General features: G+C 33.7%; 1 protein-coding gene across 1 annotated transcript in view; it reads left to right on the top strand.

The window, feature by feature from the left end:
* The window catches only part of LOC124357081, a 38,102-nt gene extending 16,125 nt beyond the window's left edge, over nucleotides 1-21,977 (top strand). The window contains exons 3-5 of the mRNA XM_046808501.1: nucleotides 14,499-14,765; nucleotides 17,077-17,327; nucleotides 20,387-21,977. Coding sequence (XP_046664457.1) covers nucleotides 14,499-14,765; nucleotides 17,077-17,327; nucleotides 20,387-20,801 — 933 coding nt within the window. The 3' untranslated portion in view covers nucleotides 20,802-21,977. The remainder of the gene's footprint in view (nucleotides 1-14,498; nucleotides 14,766-17,076; nucleotides 17,328-20,386) is intronic.
* The last annotated feature ends 1,023 nt before the right edge of the window (nucleotides 21,978-23,000 follow it).

The following is a 23,000-nucleotide window of genomic DNA, read 5'->3' as shown; positions in this document are numbered from 1 at the left end:
TACATCATAATATAAGTAATGTTGAACAACAACAAAAAATCAAGTTAAAACACATGCCAATATTAGTATAAAGTATACACAAGAAAAGAAACTATTGTAATAGTTTGATTAAGCTCCATCAGATGAATAGCTCATGATATTGATAACAAGTTTAAGCAGTATAGGATTTACAGCTAGAGGCAATGTTAGAAGGAATATCATCTTACCGAGTTCATTAAAACTCATTCTCTTATTATTTTAAACAAAAGTAGTCCGTGAAACATGCAATTTAAAGCCCAGTTGTAAATAATAGATGATTATAAGACAAAAACAGTGACATATGTACAGTTATATATGAAAATAATGTACAGTTAATTAAGCTTATCCTAATTTGTCCTAACCTAACCCAACATTCCCTAACCCAATCTACCCTTATCGAAACTAATCTCACCGTATAAAAACAAAGCCTAGTGTATCTAGCATTACGTAACCTAACGCCACATAACCTAACGTAACTTACCATTACCTAACCTAACTTTCCATAACCTAACCTGCCTCCCACGAGGAGGGATCACCCTACTAGGGCAAGAGTGCATGTACTAAAGGTATACATCTTTAAATATTATTAAATATCTTTTAATTACCTTGACCTTACGAATTTCAGAAGTGCATATGTTTGTCATGAACACCAAACACCATACCTCCGTTAAGAACCGTCCATACGCACTGACCTTCGCTTTAGATAATCGAACACAGAAAACCGTTAGGTGTATTGTTAGTTTGTCTGGTCAAAGGACCTAATTAATTCTTTGGCCGAAAGGAAGTCCGCTAAAAGCCAGTGAAGGCTGACGAGGACAGTACTACGGCATCCTTGAACCTGAGTGACCGGGTAAGCCGGTCCGAGCGTGGGTGATTCAAGCTATTAGCACACCCCACTACAAGGTGAAGGCGTGTGTGTACACCACCGCAGTGACTGGCAGCTTTACACGCAAGTCGTGTCGCCTCTAACATGCAGTTCTCAGCCCTAACATCTACATAAATGGCCAGTATATTGAATGGGTAATGGCTAAAACACTTTCAGCGTACTAGAGATGATTATATGCAATTATTTAACAAGACACATATTAATAAGGGAGAGTATGATTGAGGTGACTAATATTAAGAGCTAACTGTACTTGACAGCCATATTGATTTAAGCCCGTAAGTAAACCCTCAAAACTTTTACGCTCTTCTTTTTAATTGCATGATTATAAAGATGTCTCTATTTTATTATATTACTAATCCAAACACCTTTTTAGTCTATTATAATTGCATTGGTAATCCTGAAAAAATTGTAAATGTTTATATTTCATCGTTTGAATATTAACAATTTCATACTTCACAAAAAACTAAGCATCGTTCATGTCGATATTAACAAGATATTTCCCATAATTTTACTACAAAATAAGGGCGTTTGTGAGGTTTAATATTGTTGTTATGGGTTCAATCATATCATTATATTACCCTAACCTAATGGTAGTTCCACTAATATATGGCACGTGAATATAAGGGGTTAAAGCGAATTATATTATTAGATATAGACCTTTATTTTTCTATTACTTGTTAATGAAGATAAATTTTTAGCATAAAATTAGAAATTCTTAATCTGTTTTTTATTTTCAGCGCAATAGAAATACATTTTTTTATTAATAACTACGAATTAAAATTTGAATGATTAGGACTAATTCATATAATTTTAAAACAGTAGGCTTCTTATGAGTAAGACGTATTAAAATAATTTTTAATATTAAGATTATACAACAGAGTTCTAAAAATTAAACAGTACATAATTAAAATGTATTTAATGCGTATGAAACGGCTATACAAGTTATTGCAGTGCGATGAGTGTATTGGTTCTATCGCGTAGGTAGGTTACTAATTATCAGTGACGAAACACTTTTATGAGCACACAACACATTTAGTACACAAATAAAAATAACTCATATTACGCTATCACTAAAGCAACAACTATACAGTTTTTATGAGACATGATCTTGCTCGTCTCTTAACGTTCAATCGTCATTTTATGGGACACACTGTATATGAGTAGATCTGAAATAAAAGAATTAAGTAATTGTTTGAAGTGTATGGTACAAAATTATTTGTATTACGAATATTTATAATCTTAAGACAATGGTTATCAGTGTTTGAAGATTCCAGCCATCCATACTTCTTTGCCAAACACGGTTATATGATTACGTACTGGAGATGATAATATAAGAATTTACCAATAGCCTCCTAAATATAATATTAATTACACTAGTGCGTATACAAAAAAAAATAAATCAGGAGCAACATGTAATGTCAGATATAATAGCATAATAATGTAGCAAGGAGTGAAGACAACACTCAAAGTGCAAATCACCCACTTTAAACATCGTCCCACATGCACAGTTCTTCAACTAAACAGGTTTCTGGTTAATCACAGGGTCGTGTGTCTCAGAGGAGATGGTTCAAAACCTCTTTGTTTCTTTGCAACATGTTTGTCTTTTACATTGACGAGCTTATATTAACAATTAAAAGTGATATATGTTTACGAAATAGACTGGGAACAGGTTAAAACTTATGTTGAAAGTAACACCTATTCATATTTATTGTCACTGTTACTTCCCTTGAACGTGTACTCGAACCGATTAGTCTATAATAAAGGTATATTATGGTGTTTCTGTGTTTGCACTGTAGTACACATGATGGTCTGACTTGGATAATGCCTACGCACGTGTGTCTTTGTATAAAGTAGGTTATGTCAGTATTTGTGAGATATTGTAATGTGAGTGCTCTTCATAGTATACATATGATGAATAAAACTGCTATTGGTTGAAACATTTATGGTATTACAAAACATGTGAAGTAAATAACACTTTACTTTTATGAGTTTTACTTATAAAAGAACAATTCGTACAATATTTTTATCAGAGCCTAACTTTGTGATAAAAATTAAAAAACGCATAGTTTGAAATGGCGTTAATTTTACACTATTATCATTAAGCTTCAAGAAACATACATAGTTATTTTAATGCATAATGAATCATACAGCATAAAAACAGTATTCTGTATAAAATACAATTAAAAATATGATAAAAATTAATTTTTATCTTTTGTTTTCTATAATTTATAACATTAAATTAGCTTTCTATACGTAATTTGGTTACTCCACCGTGCTTGGGTCTAAAACATTAGAGTGCAATCAATTCTGCACCTGATGAGACAATGAGTTTAACTCTTCGCATAGATAACACTATATTATGTATGTAGGTGTATCTGATGTCGAAACTATGAGTTCTTTTTTAATTTTCTTTTTTGGATCTTTTCAGAAGAAGTGGTAGATCGCTATTGATGTACAATAATGAAAATCAAGGTAATGCGCACTTTAGTAAAAACATGACGTCAGTTATTCCGTGAATTAATACATGAGTAACGAATGTAACCCTTGGGATAATTAGAAAGAAATATTAACTTATCATTGAAATAATTAATGTTATGGATAATATGTAAGCGTTATATTCATAAATATTCATGACAGTCATCAATGTTAAGTAGTTAATTTAAAATATAGCCAGCACTAGTGGTGGAGTCTTTTGATCTATCAATTATGTGGTAAGGTATTTTGAGTTTTGGGGTCATTAAAATTTAAACTTGTATGAAAACTGAAATTCGGGGATTCCTCTTAGTAAATGCTTCCAAACCAAAACATTGATGGTTCAAAATCCACGCTACAATATATGTATATGGATTTCCTTGCTCATCGGTCTATTATATATCTTCCCGAGACCCTTTCCAAGAATTGGATGACCTTAAAGTAAAATACTACATAAGACATGTACTTTTGTTCTACACATCATTCGCTTCATATTAAAAGGACTGTTTACCGACTACTTTAAAATGTTAAAACTACTGTATTCATTTAAAAACAAATTTTGATTTTATCATTAGATACGAAAATGACTTGGACTTCCCCTTAAGATGAAAAATACAGATTCGTTAACATTATAATTACCGCAGGGAATCCACTGTTTGCGCGCAACCAGAGTTCAGTTAGTTTTCTGAGTCCACCTTTATTGAGTAATGTCCATATTTAAACAAATTTATGGATTTCATCAATTAGTTATATTTTACACGGTTGGTATTCTTGGAACACAGGAAATTAGTTGTTTGCTGGACAAAAAGAAACCGAGGATTTCTCACGGTATAATGAAACGAGAACACTGTCAATTATACTTGCAAATGGTAACAAAACACTCGTCCTCCTGCATCGTTGCTGATACATAAATAACACCTTATTTGGCAGCCACATTCCTGGCGTCCTTCAGAAATCGTTATTCTTTGAATAAACACATAAACGTTATAAATAACTGGACGTGTCAAAATATCCTGATAAAGTGATTCAGCGCGGTTGCCAACACGGGTCGGCTTTAATATTTGTATTTTACTTTGGGAGGAAAGATTAATTATCCAGATCCTCTCTCTGTCAGAAAAAAGGTGAAGAATCAAGTTGCAGCTGCAATACTTTTGCTTATTTTACTATAAACTTTATCTTGCATTACTTATAACAACACTAAAACATCATAAATGCGATCCCTAGGTGCTTTTTCAAAATATGCTGGATTCGCTCGCCGACTATCCTTTGAATCTTCGGATTAAAATTCCATGTCCAACAGCTGTTCATCAATGAATTCTTCTCGGCAAAATTCCGATGAGAGCCTCAGAAAATGGAATGTTAAGTTTTGATTGGTCCGAATTGATTTTCAGATTCACACCTTTACATATTAGACTGGATTGACAACTACTCCTGGTCATTCCACAAATTCACAGCCGTTAGCTGTTACATAACTAACTGGCAAGTGCTGTTTTGAATATTGTAGATCTACAGTGAATATTGTATAAATACAATGTTTCATAGGCATTGGCTTACTGACAATAAGGTTTTAAGAAACAGTACTTGCAATTTCGCATGTGAAACGATATCATATCGTTGCGTACCCTACTTTCTCTGATGATAATCGACCTGTTTTGTTGGAATTGACAAAATATAAATAGTTTTTCTTTTAGGAATTTTGTTTTGTTTCTTTTGTTTTGTAAGAATACAGTTTTGAGGTAAGACACGTGACAAGAGTGGTTTCCAAGATGATAAAAGAATACTAAGCATAAAGAATTTTGAACATCGAACTAGATCTATAATTTCTAAGTTTACTCAAAAAACCTTTATTTGGCAGTACATACGAAACTAAGCCTCCTCATAAATTAAAAATCGACAGGGCAAGGGATTTATTCATTTATTTGTATATTGGAAGGAAAAATATGAATTCCGTTGTAAGATAATCATAGTTATAAAGGTAATTATAATGGTAATCATAGTTTGACCCTCACCTTTTAGTTTAGGCTTAGTTCATTAGCATGTAAATCGTAATGGGGAGGAGCTCACTACGAAAACCTTTTACATTAAAGTTATCTGTTTTATTATCAAAGTTTTATCAAACTTATAAAATCCATTAACATTACACTCTGAAGTTCGGGTATCTCATTGAAAATATTTTAGTGTTTACATCGTGATTGTCTCAAGGCACATTTCACTGTAGTATGCGCTGCAGTTTTGCTTAGTAATCAATTAGGCCCTACAAGATAAGGTATTGAACTTTATTTTGAGGAAATAGATATTGTTTTGACCATTCCTTCCTATGCAGACCAGATTAGCGTTCAGAGTTAAAGTAATAAAATCCTAAGATGCTGTTCCAAATTGTATGAAATGTACCATAAAGATGACGAGAGCCAGAAAGTGTTGTTTAGATTTTGGGGAATAACATTTAGGTGTTAATAAATATCTTCTCACATTATACTACCAAATCAAAATGAATAGCTATAAAACCCCAATGAATCGTACATACACCACTATAAAACAAATAGTATTTGTAGCATTTACATAGTTTTATTATTAATTTTGAACAACACGTATGACGAATTATACTGAGCAAATGAACATAACTTGACAATGAGTATTGATAAAATATTTACAATAGTACAATTTTTCGCCTCATTGATTGATAATGTGCAAATATAAGTACATCGCCGAGTGGCAATAGCAACTTGGGTTCGAGATGATCAGTCTCGTGAGTGATTGTTATGCAAGAGGGTCTGTGACCACTGACCAGCTGCTGACCTTCGGTTAAGAGCCTTGTGGACTCGTTCACCTTCGCAACGGGATCGCTCGTGATCTAGCTCGCGGTGATCCACCCGTCTGACACATACCGGTTACTAAACTTTCTTGTCTGTTACCCTAGACTCAGTTTGTCGTGATCTAACTCGCGGTGATACACCCGTCTGACACATACCGGCTACTAAACTTTCTTGTCTGTTACTCTTGTCTGTTACCCTAGACTCAGTTTGTCGTGATATAGCTCGCGGTGATCTACCCGTATGCCACATACCGGCTACTAAACTGTCTTGTCTGTTACCCTAGTCTCTGTTTATCGTGATCTAATTCGTGGTGATCCACCCGTCTGACACATACCGGCTTCTAAACTATCTTGAGAGTAACAGACATCAGACTAGAGTAACAGCTGTTAGCCCAGTGTCAGTGTATTGCGATCTAGCTCGCCGTGATCCACCCACTTGATATTATAGAGTGCCAAACTATTATGTCTGCACTACTCTCTTCTCCTAACCTAGTCTTTTTATCGTGCGTGATAAAGGTCTAGGTAAACCACCCGTCTGATACATTTTGAATAATAAAGTGTCTTGTCTGTTACTCTTGTCTGATACCCCAGTGTCCGTTTATTGTGATCTAGCTCACCGTGATCCACCCGCCAGATATTATAGACTGCTAACTGTTCTGTCCGCTTACTCTCTTCTGCGTCTAGTCTTTTTATCGTTAATCAACACTCTGGATACTCTGGATGTTTTGGAGCATTATGTAACAACTCGTGTAGATAGATAACGATTTGTTCTCCAATGTATACTATTTTAAATTTCATATAATCCAGGCGTACACAATAGAAACGTTTTCTTTACTGGTCTGAAACAGTTCTACAAATTTTGAGCAGGCTTTAATGTCAATATGTAGTCTAATATTAATATCCTATGTGTTTTATCCGCAATGCATACTAAATTTTCAATTGAATCCGTCCAATAAAGTTTTTTGAAAAATCCAAAATATCATAATATTTATAAAAAAGGAAAATAACTGCAATAAATAAAAAGCGTTATATTATATAAATTTGGCAGTAATTGGTCGTCTTGATCGTTGATTGTTCAAACCTCTACCATTAGTCATGATTCAGTTCCGCTCCTTCCGATCTGCCAGTTTTCTTTTAATATTTGTTGAATGAAATTATCTTTTTAGAGTGAGGCCAAAAGATATCTATACTTTAATATTTTATCGGTATATTTTTTATGTATCATAAAATTTAGATGATTGTTGAATATTAAGACTAAGCTATCGATCACAATCTGTTCTAGATCATATTGTTCGAGAACTGGTGTATATTCTAAACATTGGAACAATTGCTTGACGGTAGGCAATAATTATTATATTTATGAATGGTTTGTCTTTATATTCGATTGGTGGATAAGCCAGGTGTGCTGAAGATAACACGAATTTGACTAGTATACAATATTTAAATTCAGTGAAGGAAAACCGCCAGATTCGCTAAAGATATTTACGAGTCAATTATTCGTCCATTAAAGCCCGTGTGGTCAATATTCATCCATTAAAGCCCGTGTGGTCGTATACTATATTTCTTGCGTCAAAACATTGTCTTGGAGAAATCGCCTCTTCTCACTGAACATAATTTCTGTGTAACCATTACTCACGGCGTGTTTGCCGGACTGGACAACAAATGGGATGAGTTTGTGTACCCGAGTGGTTGAGTGGTCCCGGGACCCGCGGCGACCGGCGGGTAGGCGGTGAGACCCCGGTCAACGCTCGGACCCACTATAATTGCAGGCAGATGACCGCCACCTCGCTACACTGTGTCATTACTGCGGATTATACTGTGTATCTCATCTTCTGTTGACGTGCGAGAGCACACAGATGTAATAATGGGGGGCTGTGCGGAGAGGTGCCAGCGTGACGTGGTTTGCAAATACGTTGACTACGTTATATGGACCAGTAGCATAGTCAACTGTAATTTTTCAAAGATATTACTGTGGTTATCCTAGGCTACGTTAGCTTGTCATGGTCATATCTGTTAATAATTTTGCATCAAAGTGAATGAATTACCCAGGCGATTGGGGAGTTGGTGGCCTCGTGGTCTAAAAAGACGTCGAACATGGAATCCGAGCTAGAATTAGCGCAAGTTCAAACCCTTCTTATTTCGTTAATTTTAACTTTAACTTTTTTATTTATATCACTAAGTACTGTACAACCTTATACTGTACTTCCTTATTCTATTTGATAAGATCCTCGTATATGCCAGTGGTTCATAAGCAGGGGTAGAATAAAGCAAAAAAGGGAATTGACCTCTCATTTTTTTTAACAATGATTTTTGAAAGAAAAGCGTGAAATAAATAAATAAAATCAATAAATAAATGTATTTATTCTCTCTTTCTGCCACAACACATACATAAAATATATGAAGAACTTGCATGATTAAAAATCATAAACAATATAGTTATACTTGCCAAGACTGACTATATGTACTAAATGAAACATGTTTTTAGATTTAAAAAATAACATAACGTAACTTAAAAAATAACTTAATATAACTTTTTTCAGTCTCCTTACATATAAAATTGTTATAAAAAAACTTGTAAATATACTGAATTATATAAATATCAGAAGAGAAAATTTAGGGCCTCCAAGGCATGTGGCCTGTTCGGAGGTTCCAAAATTAACTGTTCGCATCTATTTATTTAGGCATTATAACAATAATTTCTAAAATAAGGATGCAATTATAAATATTACTAAATGTAAAGAATACGTAACATTTCCAATTTATTTATTTTTCGGGCGAGGCCTTAAATAAAGAATAAACATAAATAAAGAAAAAATAAACAATAAAGAGGCCCCTATTGAAAATTTCAGTCTTTTTTCTTCTCAATTCATTCAAAAATTACACCGTAGCCATATCTAATTTTTCATACTGGCTGAAATATTTCCAAAATCTTAGTAGTATTTATGGTGTAGTATTTACATATTTACACCATATGGTATTTTAATTGTCATAACATTTTTTAAATATTTATTTGTGGAGTCGTCTGATAAGGAAACCTTCGGTTTCAAAAGACCTCGCCCGAAAAATAAATAAATTTGGAAATGCTATGTATTCTTTACATTTAGTAATAGTTATAACTTTTTTTTCCTATTGCTCCAAGAGTCTTCAAAGATGTAATTATTTGAATTGTAATCTGAAACCAACCTATGTTTAAGGCAAAATAATTTTACTTGCCTACTTTTTGGATACTTTTGAGTAAAACAAAGACATTTGGATCTTTAAATATCATAGAGAATTGATACCTGCTTAGAAACGTTTCTCTTAGTAAATTTTGAATACTTGTCTAAATATACTTGTTGATATTAAAAAAATTTGAAATAAAAAACGTCCGATGTGGCTGACATAGTTATTCATTTGTGCCTTAAGGAACTTTTATTTTTTAGTTAAATATATAGATAAAATGACATGGTTTTTGAATGTAAACGTTAAATTTAAAAAATGCCGCTGAATGCAATTATAACTCATGTACATACCGTAAGATAACACATGTTAATCTGCAGCCCTTTTTATTTAGGCTTAGTTACAAAATTTCATAACTCGTGTACTTTAAATACCTGTAATTTTATGCGAACTGATCAAGTTTTGTCTGCGTTTTCTGTATTCAAAGAAATTATCATAGAAGACCATGAATTTAACGTAAAACAGTATTTTCTAAACCCAAAATCGATTGACCAATTGCATAATCTTTTTATTCTACTTGCCTGGCGAATATATCGTATTAGATGTTTTTTAAGACGTGCCTTAGACTTTAAAGTATATTTTTTCATAGTTCCTAAGTTGCTGAAATCTCCACATTCGTACAACGCCTTTGGTTAACCATATGTCTAGAGGCCCCGATCTATAACATCTACAGCTTCATAGAATCATCCTGTTATGAAAGTATCACAAGATTTCTGAAATAACTGAAGTTATATTTTAAAAAATGGGGGTCATATTTGTTAGGAAGCCAACCAAATTGCTTCCGTAATCATAAGTTTCATAGGCAGAAGGTTAACTACCGAGCCGCATCTTTAACAGGCAATAACTCCGAAGATTCCTGGGATTTGTCTCATTGTTCCTACTGGGTAGTTGAACGGCATTTACATTAGCATTGAATGCAGGAGCGATGTTGCGTCTTATTTACCACTGCAGCGACAGAGACCAGAAGAAGAAGCGCGGCCGCCAGTGGACTGACTGTGTAGCTGGCCGTGTACAGGTCCAACGATGGCCTTAAATTGCGATGGAATGGAGTTCCCGTTTCCAGAACCAACTGAAGAAGTATGTTGCTACTCAGTCTTTCGTGTAACACAAACTCGTTATGTAAATTTAAATTCAAATTGTTTTATTTTAACATACGTTGCATTTGCAAAGCTATCGTAACGGGTGAACTGCTTAAAATTGTAATATGTAATTGCTTAAAATAGATTAGACCTAAACCAAGTTATCATCATTGTTATTACTATTGTACAATTTATCATATTTAGCTAGTTATATGATAACTTCAAACGTTTAAAATAATAAATAATCAACAATGTGTATACTGCACCACGCAAAGGAAGGACGGGTTTTTATTATATAATGGGTTAAAACAGTAAACATGATTTTTTGTAAATACTTACGTAAATATTAGTGAAATTTTTAATATAATGTTTGAAAATTTTCTCTAAAAATAAACGCAAAAACAATACAAAACATAGCAAATGAATAACAACACATAATATACATACTGAACATAATAACAACAGTAATGAATAAATGATGCAAAAATACATGGACAATAAATATTGCAAAAAATCAATCAAGGATCAACTAGGTTAACTCTGTTCAAAGGAACTCATCTACCGAGTAAAGTAAGCCATCCATGGAGCATCTTCCTGATAGTTTGTATGGATAATTATTCGTTCTTCAGCAAGGCGGAGTGGAAGTTTTTCAAAGAATTTTCTCCCTCAGCGGAAGGCGATGTAGTGATAAAATTCGATAAAACAAACGTACTTGTAAAAATGAAATACTATTATCCAGGTATAAAAAAGAAAGTTTACACATAATCAAGAAAGAAAATAACTTCAACATGAAAATAATAGGTATCACATCATTACTTGCAGACAAAGAAGCCATATTGTTCATTATTTGGACGTAGTACGGTAATCTCTCATTATTGGCGGTACCATTTTTAACACGCGGTAAGTCGCATCTGCCTTTTCGACCGACACGAAATTTCCGTTTATCATAGGCTACAATGATAAACATGATATTGACGGACAGGCTTCTACAGTCATGACTTTTTTGTTGTAAAGGTACAGTTCCTAGGAGTGTTGAATTTTGTGAACCAGTTTATGTTGGAGCGACAATGGGAGTTACTATAATAATAGCACCGGCCGGTTTGTCCGAATACAACTAACGGTTTATTGTTACTTCGCAAGTAACACATTTTGTGAATTTTTTCAACAGCTAGTAATTTAATGTAAATGTAATGATATGGTTAATATGCAATTCAATTGTTTTTTAATGTGGTTCTTTGTAATATTAGCCATTTCAGCAATATTTTTATGTAGTTTATATTATGTTTAGGTTTTAAAATGTATTGTCATTAATTAATTTACTATTAAATAATCATATTATAAATGCGATTTAAATTTAAAAAGTCATATTTTTCTAATAATACTCCACTATAAAATGTTTGTCAAAATGATTGAGTGTGACGAATCGCGTTACGCAAAGGTTGGTAACCGATAACAGATTAACATTTTGTTGACTCCAGGTTGCTCTGTATTGTGAGGCAGAAATATGTCAAGAAATATTTATTAAATCTTACGTTTATTCAATTACGTCATGATATAGTGTAGTAATTACAAAATAGAGTATAACATATTCATAGTTTAATTCGTTTCTTAAAAAAAAAACAAAAAAAAACAACCATTAGTATTACTATATAAAATACAAGACTAGGCGGAACTGCGTGTCTTTCATTTAATGCTTTTATCTTTAGTATTTTGAGAATACTCAAATATGAGTAGTCTAATCAATACCACTCTATATTTAAAGTTCATCATTTAGATGAATTATTAGGATAATTGGATTATGGAAGTTTACCTTGTGCTCAACAATAGAATACGACGTTCGAATAATAGTATCTGCTCTCTTCTTCCACTGTAAATTTCAAAAACATAAAGTTAAGCTTGCAAAAAATAACAATTCAAACGCATAGTGCAAAACATACCAATGCAAAAATTGACAAGAAAGAGCTTGTTTTAATATTGAAGTCTGAAGAAGACAGCAGATATCACCTTTCGAAACCTCGGCAAAAATCCTTAATAGTGGTGTATATTCAGTACTTTTCATTACTCACAAATGCACAATTAAAATGTTTAATACTAGTTTGCAAAACTAACAGAAAAGGTACATCGTAAACTGAAGAATAATGTGCCCATTAAATAACAGATAAAGCGAGAGGAGAAGACCTGTAATGGCTGAATAAATCGGAGGAATTTGCAGAGGAAATTGGTCATCAGACAGGATTCAACGGTTTATTCTGAAATCTTTTATGCCGCTAAAAGAATCCAGTTTGGAATACGAAATAAAAGTCCAAACGGCCTTAGCCGTGGCCCTGGCAGTGCGACTGCGCCGTACTAGGGCGGGCCAACCTTGTACTCACCACGGCCACGGCCGGCTACTGTAGACATCTCTGGCCGTAGTCATCGCCGCTTCTAATTTATGAGGTCCTCTACTCTTTTAACTATCGGTTTTCCTTGCGGTGAAGACTGAACAAGGGCATCTTAATCACTGAAGTTGATGATATATTTGCAATAAATCCTCATTATTACTGTTATATCGGTGAGTGCTCCGATATTTGATTTATCCATGCCAATATTTATGCAATGCTGCAAAGAACGTCAAAATATTAAATGCATTGATCAGGTTTGGTATTAATCATCATTACAACACCAACGTATTGATTTATTCCTTCTGCTTTTTATACATTTATTTATTTACTTGTTAGTAATTTCGTTTTTGTGTGACCGCTTTTACGTAAAAACATCATGAAACGAGGTTTTGTTTATATCGCTTCATTATATAGCTTAAGGAATATCGTTATATCAATATATTCATATAATTATTTAGTATTGGTTTATTTTCTGTTTTCAGATATTCCCAAATTACGTAATTAAAGTTAGCGTTCTTCTTCGATTTGTTGCCAGAAACAATTTGTAATTTTGGGTGCAAAACGTGGATGCAGGTGAAGAACTAACCTAATTGAGCATTTTCTGTAAGTTTCTTGATATGACTTGTAGTAAGAAAGTGAGTTTTAACAACTAGTTTTGCAAAGCTACTCACCTCGGTAGGTATGAATATGAACACGTGACATGACAAGGAAAGAGGTCCTGGACTTCCCCAACGTGCTCAGTAACGGGTCAGGACGATAGTACGACTGGAATGTTGGCGGACGTTTTGGTCTCATCCGTGACAGTCATTCATACCGTACAAGTCATCTGCCGACCCGACCTCTCGCTGGCAGACTCTCTGGGAATTTAGTACAGTCTGGCTTGTCATGCACAATTCTTCTCTCTTCATATTTGCTTTCCTCACTCGTGTGTGCATTTATCTCTGTGTATTTATTTAACTTTGTAGCATGAAGTCTTTATTCATCACAAGTCTAAGTCCTTTTGTAGTCGGTATATTATAAATAAAAATGAATGATTAATTATAATATTTTAAGGTAATTCTGTTTCACTCACATATGAGTTGTTCTATTAAAGTGAATAAATATTTGATCAAATAAATGGTTAATGAAATCTATCTAATTAAATTTCATTACATTTATTACATCACACCGGGATACTTTATCCGGAATTTGATTGACTTTAATATTATGAAATCCATTATCATATTTATGGTTTGAATATATTGAAGAAACAGTACAAGTTACCTTGTTAATAATTACTCAAGTATAATAAATAGCAGAGAGGCCTAAGTTATAAAATGTTATATTTCCATTTTTATATATTTTACTGGAAGGTACTACATGTTGTCATACGTGAGAGCTTCTAGACAAACTATAGGTAGATCTTTTATCTTTAGTTTTCCATTATCATTTAATACTTCCTGGAGGAGGATTATGAGACAAAATAAGAGGTAGAGCTGATATAGTACACGATAGGTAATTACATTGGTAGTGTAATTATTTAAAATTGAAAAGGATTTAGAAAGGTTCACTAATAACTATATGGAAACAAAAGGAAACAAATGGACCTACAGAATGACATCATTTTAATTAAGGCGAATTCTTTATTTCAGATGACAGGGTTGGGAGTCTTGTCTCTCCTGGTGGCCGGAGTGTCCTGCGTTGTCCCCGGGTTCGGCTTTCCTGCTGCCTACCCTCCTCCCACGCCACCATTAGCCATCATCGCAGAGAGCCCCTACAGCGTAGCCAAGTACTCAGCCCGAGTGCCACTCCTCATGGTCGATCGCAGCACTCTGACCATGATCCGGAATGCGGAGATAAGCGCCGTCTCTCCCACCGAGCCTTTGGTCACTTGCAGGACCGGAAACAGATTTGTTACTGTGAGTAAAATGACGTTAATTTTGACGATCCAAGAGAGTGCTGGCCTCAAAATTGCTTACCTAAATAGTTATTGGCCAATTCTCTAGGAAATTAATCCTCTTTTAGCTTTACCCCTGTCGTTACTTGGCAACACTACAGAGAGATCAGTCAGCCATTCCCTTTCTTGATCAACGTCAAGAGAAATTCATTTCTATAATGTATACTAGTAAATTTTCCCACTTTAACATATGAAAGGATGTACAATTTTCCAATAGATCCTCTCCAACTTTAACCCTAGAGATTAGCTGCTTAGCAATATTGCAGGGATACCAATATTGTCCTGCTAATTCTTTACTGGTTCTATCGTTATCACTTTAAAAGATCACTTCTACTCTATGTTCTATCTTTGGAGACTTAACAAGGTATTAACATTGTAAAGAACCCAGTCAGGATATTTCCTTCAGTCAACGGTGTTCTCTCTTTGCCATATCAAAGGATGCGCACTTCTTCATTAGACTCTCTCCATCTTTACCCCTGGTTGTTATGAAATTAAGTAAAACAGCAGACATGTATATCGTACATTTTCGTATTCACTTTGCATTACATATTTCTATGTCTTCACTGTCAACAGCCCTTTTGCTATAACGTGTGGCTCACTGTGTTTGAAAATCTTACAGACAGCATAACTGTATTCGTTGGCATAACCCAGATGACATAACCTCAAATCTCACAAATGTCGGAGGACCAACATTATTAACTACTAAATTTCGCCACGAGTGCTGGAGTGAAAATGGAATCTAGTTACCGTAGTTGTCATCTTACACCTACTGGAGAGCAACCAGTTCTTTCATGATTAAACTCTACGACATTTTGAGCTAGTGAAACCTCATTGTTGTACGATACAATATTCGATATTTAAAAAAAAATTTAAATTTGGCGAAGAAAGAAACAAAGGTTGTTGTAAACAAGTGGGTATCCCTGACTTCTTTTGCCTTTCAGATTGATAGTTCATCTACATTACCGGAATATTCAATCACAAAACACCAATTAATTCAGCTCGATCATAATCTAACCCAGATGATGATGACTGGTTCAGCGTGTATAACAATATAACCGTTATTAAAAATTCATTATAGTCCTCCTCTAGTAACCTACGGGAGATATTGAGGACGTCAGCATGTAGATTATCTGCGGATGCCTCGTCCCACTACAGTTATTATTCGTGAGATTTGCATACCCGGACCTACCTGCGGTCTCCTCTACTAGTAATAGACCTGTAGCTATAACTGTCCCGAAACTGTTATCGACCTGATGGCGCCACTTGATAGTGAAAATGATAATAAACAAGAATATACGTAGTGATATTCTTGTCATACTCTCCATCATCAACAACAAATTGTCAACAAAGAAGAAATATAAATACTTACAACTTTTTGTGGCTTCTTAAATACATTTTACTGTTACGAAAATATAACTCCTTTATTATACTGAACAAAGTCTCCTAACCATCATGGGCAATAACCCAGTAACCATGATTGCCCATAAATATACATAATGGTTTTTGGCATTAAACGTTCTAAATTTTCAAAGAATTGTAGTTGCCAATCCTTGCAGGAGGTCTTTATTTTTTGCTTCTTTTCAAACTTCTGGATATTTAATTGATGATAATTGATCAAGGTTTAACAGTAAAAACCAATTTGCAAATTCTTATTAATCGAAATTTTGTGACTTCTTGTCAGCTACAGTCTTACCCTTAGGCTAATGGGAAGTTTAAGTGTAGATAATTTAATACATCATGTAGCTTGTGGATTTTGACATCATATCCTTGAGAAGTTTAAGGAACAATTTAATAAAATGTTTAGAACAAATATTTATTTTCGTGTTGTGATTTGTAAAGTATTTTGCTCATTTCGAGTATAAAAAGTTTGTTAAGTAGAAGATTTTAGAAAACCTCTCCTTTAAAGATAGTACCTCTACTTTAGTTTTAGAGCCTACTTAATAGGGAACTACTACACACGTGTCTGTGAATTAACCTATAAAACTGCAGTATCATATTGGGAACGTATAAAAATATTTAGTTAATAGCTATCCGTTATACATTATATTTAGTATAATTTTTTTTATCAAATTTGTATCCTTTAATAATGTGGCTTTAATTTTAATGACAGTTTACTATAAAAAAACATCGAATTTTGGGTGATACACACTCATGTAGTCGGCACTAATAAAGGGGCAAGATGTGGATATAATTTACGCGTGTTCTGGGATTCTCTTCTTGACTTATTAGATTACTAAGCCTAATTTATATAACCAGCTATACGTCTGCTGCAGGAGGCCACACCAGCAGTACAGGTGGTGCTGAAGCAGCCCATGTACATCAGTCCTCATCAGCACTCCGTACAGTTTCCTGCCGAGTTGTCTGTGCTGTACGGGGGCTTGCGCATGGGGTTGCCGGTGGGGGCGGTCGTGGCCCCGGTACCCCACCAAGGCTTTAACGGCCCACACCTCGTCAGGGTCGTGTACGCCATCCCCTCTGGACCCCTACCCCTGCAGTACCCGTACTATGACCCCTTCTCTTACAGGTGAGCCATTTAAATTAAATGAGAACATAACATGTAAGGCTCAAATTTACATAGAACTTTGTGTTTGATAAACTTAGTTTACTAATTAAGATATGTTATATATCCCAAACCAGTTTTTTTTAAAATTAAAGATAGAAATTAGGTTCTCCAGATTTTAAGTTATATATTGAGGAACAGGTCAGGGCGATTAGAAAAGCTGCAATTGAAGGCTAACAATATGTAAGTAAACATCAATTGTAAATTTTATCAGGAAATATACTATAAATTAAAATTTTATTTTGGTTTTAGAGGGGGATGGTATAGCTTAAAGACTAATAATGTAGGGTTATGTTAAGAAACTGTTGGAACTACTGATTTTAAATGAAAATGCTCTTAATGTATTTTACCCCGTTTTACTAATTAAATTTGTAAAAGATCAGGTGCAAAGCATCTTGCTAAATCATTTACAACTCTGGTACATACATTCATTACGTGAAACTAGTACTTGGCACTCTGGAAATGTAAAAAGCTTTTAATTCGAACTCTGTTTAGTTGGGGGTGGGTAGTGGGTTATATGTGTATCAAATGACCTTGATTCGTTCTAAAGTAATATTATGAATTTCCCCAATTTCAATTCTTTCTAATATTACAAAATTTGTATGTATTTCCGAAATAGAAGTAATTAACCTCGAAGGCTCGTGGATTTTACAACATTCCTGCCATAAAAGTCAATCCGTACAACATATTCAAAACTAAGAGTTAGTTTCGCAATTACGTGCATGTAAGAATATAACCTTATGGTTACCTGTCACTCCTCTCTATTTTATTCAGGCGGACGACTATAAATAAAATTATAAACAGAATAAGTAAACATCAATATAAATGGTGTAATATGCACCGCATATCTAGTGAGCTACATATTTGAGGCAATCGTTTATACTAATTTATAATTTTCTAGGAAAGCATTTCTTTTGATGAAAAAAATATTAACATCTTTACTAAAAACTAACATGCATAACTAAAAATGTTTCACAACTTAGTTTAGTAGTTTAAGTTCGTTTACTTACGTTTTATAACAGTGTAGGCATACATAAGCTACGATGGTTTCGAAAATCATACTTTTTGGTATTAGGGAACCGTAAAACAATTCCTAATACAAGGTAAAAATTCGATTTTTAGACCAAAAACTATATTATTTATAGGGATATAGGGAGAGATTTCGTATCACTAATGTAATTGAGGGGGACCTATTAAATAACGATTAAAGATGACTAACACTCATGGCAAAGTGAAGTTGTGTATGGTGCCAGACCCAGACGCGCTATAACATATGCAAGCCACATACGCCAGTATTGGTATTCTGTTCACGGAACTGCATATCATAGCTTGGTTCAATTGCCTACATAGATCTGTGGTGGCATAAATTACATTAATAAATAATTCATAAACACACTTTAAGGTTCAGATGAAATGTTTATGCTCCTGATAATTAATTAAGGTTGGGGTTAATTGGAATATAATTTCTAATGTATAACGAAAGGTTAATTTTACAGTTACATTTATAAAACGTCTAGTTTTTATTACAAGCGAGTTACAAACGAATAAGTGATCACTTTGAACAAAGTACAGCCAGAGCAATAACTTCCAAATTTTAGTTGTATACAAGATGTTTCAGAAGTCTTACCATATATTTTAGGGGAACGTTCACATGGTTTTAGTAAATTCATGTTAAACTAGAGTTTTATTTCAATTTTCTGGTATTCTCTCTGTATGTATGTCTATGATATAACAAACTTTTTCTTTAACCCCCTTATAAATACAATAACCAGAATTTGTATGTGTTTCAACATTAATAATATCTATTTACAATGGAAATGTTACGAAATCTTATTTCAAGATGGCGGCCATATAAAATTTGAATTAAAATAACTAAAATCACAAGGTTATACAAATATTTTAAAAGAATAACTAACGTGCATATTTAGTAAATTTTATTAGAAATCAAATGACATATTCTTTATGTATATTTAGTGTAAATTAACCGAAATCTTACAAATTTAACAAAGGTAGTGCGCACACTTTGTAGTTACTTGAGCCAGTTCTCGGGACAACTTTAAAAATTATTTACGCTGCATTTGTGCCGTGCTTTTAGTGCGTCTTTGTGACATGAATGTTTTTGTTTGTGTGTTATGTGTTTAATGCGTATGGAACTTCAAAAAGGAAGGAATTTGGCGGACCCAATTTTATTTTTGGATTGTAGTCTGGTAAGGAGTGATAACCAAAACATGTAACTTTTAGCAAAATCTCACTTTTCTTTTTTTTTGGAATTGACAAAGGTAAGAATACCTAATTAATCGTTGGTTTAGGAAATGATTCTCCTTTTCCTCCACCCCACTTTTCTCCGAAATGACTATGACACTCGATGAATCGTCCTAACAGCTGCCCTCAATAACAACCTTACCGCACTTCTTGATGAGTAGGTATATGCAGTACTGGCCTGTATTACTGTAGTTTATCCTTTACCTATTTCTGTTTACAGAAGTTTTAAAATAAAGTTAGAATTACTATAATATTTCCATAGATTTTTAAGTTTTAAAACTTATTTCTGTATTTTATTTCATTTAAATGTCAATTTGTTTTACCGTTAACGACACGGATAAACCACCGGCGGATAATCCAGAGTTTATTGTATGTGCGTCAACGCACATTCTCGCAGGTTTTCAATGTCTCTTTGATAAATATACAACCAACAGCCTTTAAAATACTGAGGGGACGCTCATTGCTTGAAAGATTCATCAGCACGAATAAAAGAATCGGTTTAAATCTACCTTCTAACTACTGTAGTGCCTTATTCCCCACAATCAATCTTAGGTTCGTTGGCCTTCAAAATATAAAAACAACACTTTCAGAATAATAAGTGCTTCTGAATAATAAGAAAAGCACAGTTTAAATATAAAGTTCCTAAAGTACAAAAAAATTATAATTGACTATCAAGACTGTGGTAAGATCAAAAGGGTTTCCTACTGATAGTACCGTGTGATTGATAACAAAACATTTATTATTTAAATGTTTATTTTCAGAGCTCCAGTGTATCCCCAAACTCAGGTGTTGCCAATAGCTCCCTTCCAGGTTAGCTACCGCCCGTCCCATCAGTACACTTCCGTAGCCGCCCCCGCCCCGCAGGAGGTGTCCAACGCTATCGCCGACGTAAAGCGACCAAAGCCCCCCACCGTCACCGTTCTCAAGTTCCCTTCCACCTTGGCCTCGCCAGAGGTACTCTACTACCAGCCTCCATTGGACGACTCCGAGCTCGGCAACCGAGGACCACCAGAGGCCATCGCCCCCGCGGGCATCGTCCAATCCTCCCAACCGGTCGCCAGCCTCGAGTCCTTCCTCAACTCCAAAGAATCGCCGGAGCTATCCGCCCTCAGAGAGCAGGCGGAGAAGAATAAGGACAAAGTGGACGAGAGCAATCAGGGGGTGGAGTCGTTATAAAATGTGAGGAAGGAAAATGTCAATGCCTTTTAGGCATCATGTAAAATAAACACTTAAGATTGCACGCAAGTCTGGGTAATTAACGGGCGAAATTACATTTGACAATTTTATAGCTTTTCCTCCAATTAGTGTAATTGGTTTTTGGTTGAAAATTTTTATTTTTAAAGAATAAAATTGGTTGATGTCCTTTAAGATACAATTTCTCAGGACATGAAAAGTGTATTATTCTACAAGAAGAGATAGGAATCTAAGCAGAATTTTTGGATATTGTAAAGTCAGGCCCAAAAACAACACAGTTGAAGATAATATTATTAAACTTATTACAGTATGTACATGAAAGATGACTCAAAGTGTAATATACGTTTTATTTATACAACATTTAATTTCCTTAAGGACACTATAAAAACGTGCAATTTTTTAAAATTATATTTTATTACACATATCATTTTCTTAGTCATAAATGAAAAAACTCCATGAAACAACTAATACTGTGCATGCTGTAAAACTTTAACTATTTTATCTGCAACAGTTTCAATATTGCCAAATAACAAAGTTATCTAAATTCAATAACTGCAACTCTTTGAGGAGTTATAATCTATTACTTTTTCTGTCTTCAATGAAGTTATCGTAAAGGGCTGTAAAATTACATCAAAATAATATTTTTTCGAACAAGACATCGATTGCACTAGAGTCAGAAAACTAGTCATTATACTGTGCCTTCACTCTGGTCTCCAAATACTACATCAATCTTTAATTCCTGGCTTTAACAATGTAAATTCCTATCACAAATTTATTACAAAATAACCATAAAAAGCTACAGTATTTGGAAAAGTGTTTCTAAAATGAGTCTATGTTTTAATTACAAACAAAATCAGTTCAAAAATACTTTTACTGAAAATGTTTAAGAGATCTCTTAACCTTGAATTTGTGAGCTTATTTTGTTATTACTAACAATTTTGTAGCTACTATAACTCTTTCTACACTCTGCTGCTCCCTGTGCTATCAGCAACCGGCAGAGTCAGCACTCCGCCCATATGTCCTGGCCTTGCTGGATCCAGCACTGCTGAAGATGCCAGTAGTAAGGTTACCATTTTAATTTTTAACAAGTGTTAATCCAAAAATTTATATTCCTCTTTTAAGATAAACTTTAATGAGTAATAAACTTTATTCCACAAACAGTTGTTTTAATATTCTTCTACATGAGTTTTCAATTTTTTTATTTCTTGGATATATTTTCGTTAATAACATTGAGATACGTTACGTAACGTTACCATATAAAATAGTTATTTATGAATTCTGTATGGAAGCACAGCCAAGAATATTTCTCTAGCCTATACAACACTCTATATGGTAGGTTTAACGAACTTTACATAAATAATTGTAGTTGTAGACAAGTTAATTAATTGAGTTGAACCATTTGAAATATTACAGATTAATTTTAACTATTAATCTCAACGAGCTTAATATGTCTCTACGTGTTGTAGTGGTTTACACTTTTTCGATGCTGACAAAAAGTTAAGTCTTCGTTGTTATTGCACGATTTTATTTTCGGTCTTACCGAACTAAAATAGCTTTCTACTCTGGCGGATTCTGTGTTATCGGACCCATCCATCAATACCTACAGTTTTGAATATGCCAGGACCTTGTTTTTTATTTTTTAATACAAACAAGTGTTATGAAAAATAGATAATAAATAACAACTGCTATGCAAAAATATGGCTTTTCGGATCTTTTTCGGAAAAATCAGCAAAATAATTGCATTATTTTGAATTGGGTTTAAACTTTTAAATGGTAGCCTACATCTGAAAACCTCAGTAATAGTTTTAATGCAAGATAAACATAGATGTACGAATTTAAGATGTTTTCATATCGACGTATAATTGCGAATAATGCTAAGATAAGTTAAGGGGACAGGGTAGGGCCTAGTTAAACAATGTTAAATTAGCCAAACCTTAACACACATATCTCAATAACCATGAGAGATATGCCAACTAAATTATTTTCACAGTAATAAGTATGTTCTTGTACAACTTTTAACAACAGGGGGAATTTCCAAAATATATATATAGAAAACATGTTTTTGAATTAAAAAAAAAAAAAAAAAAAAAAAAAACTACTAAGAACACTTTGTTTTTAGGCCTATAACTTTATTTTCAATTTTCTTTTCAGAATGAAAAAAATAAAAAATCTCTTTTTAAA

The sequence above is a fragment of the Homalodisca vitripennis genome, chromosome 3 (assembly GCF_021130785.1).
Source record: "Homalodisca vitripennis isolate AUS2020 chromosome 3, UT_GWSS_2.1, whole genome shotgun sequence".
Classification (NCBI taxonomy): Eukaryota; Metazoa; Arthropoda; class Insecta; order Hemiptera; family Cicadellidae; genus Homalodisca; species Homalodisca vitripennis.
The sequence above is the reverse complement of the archived record's forward strand: the minus strand, read 5'-3'. Positions and strand labels throughout refer to the sequence as shown.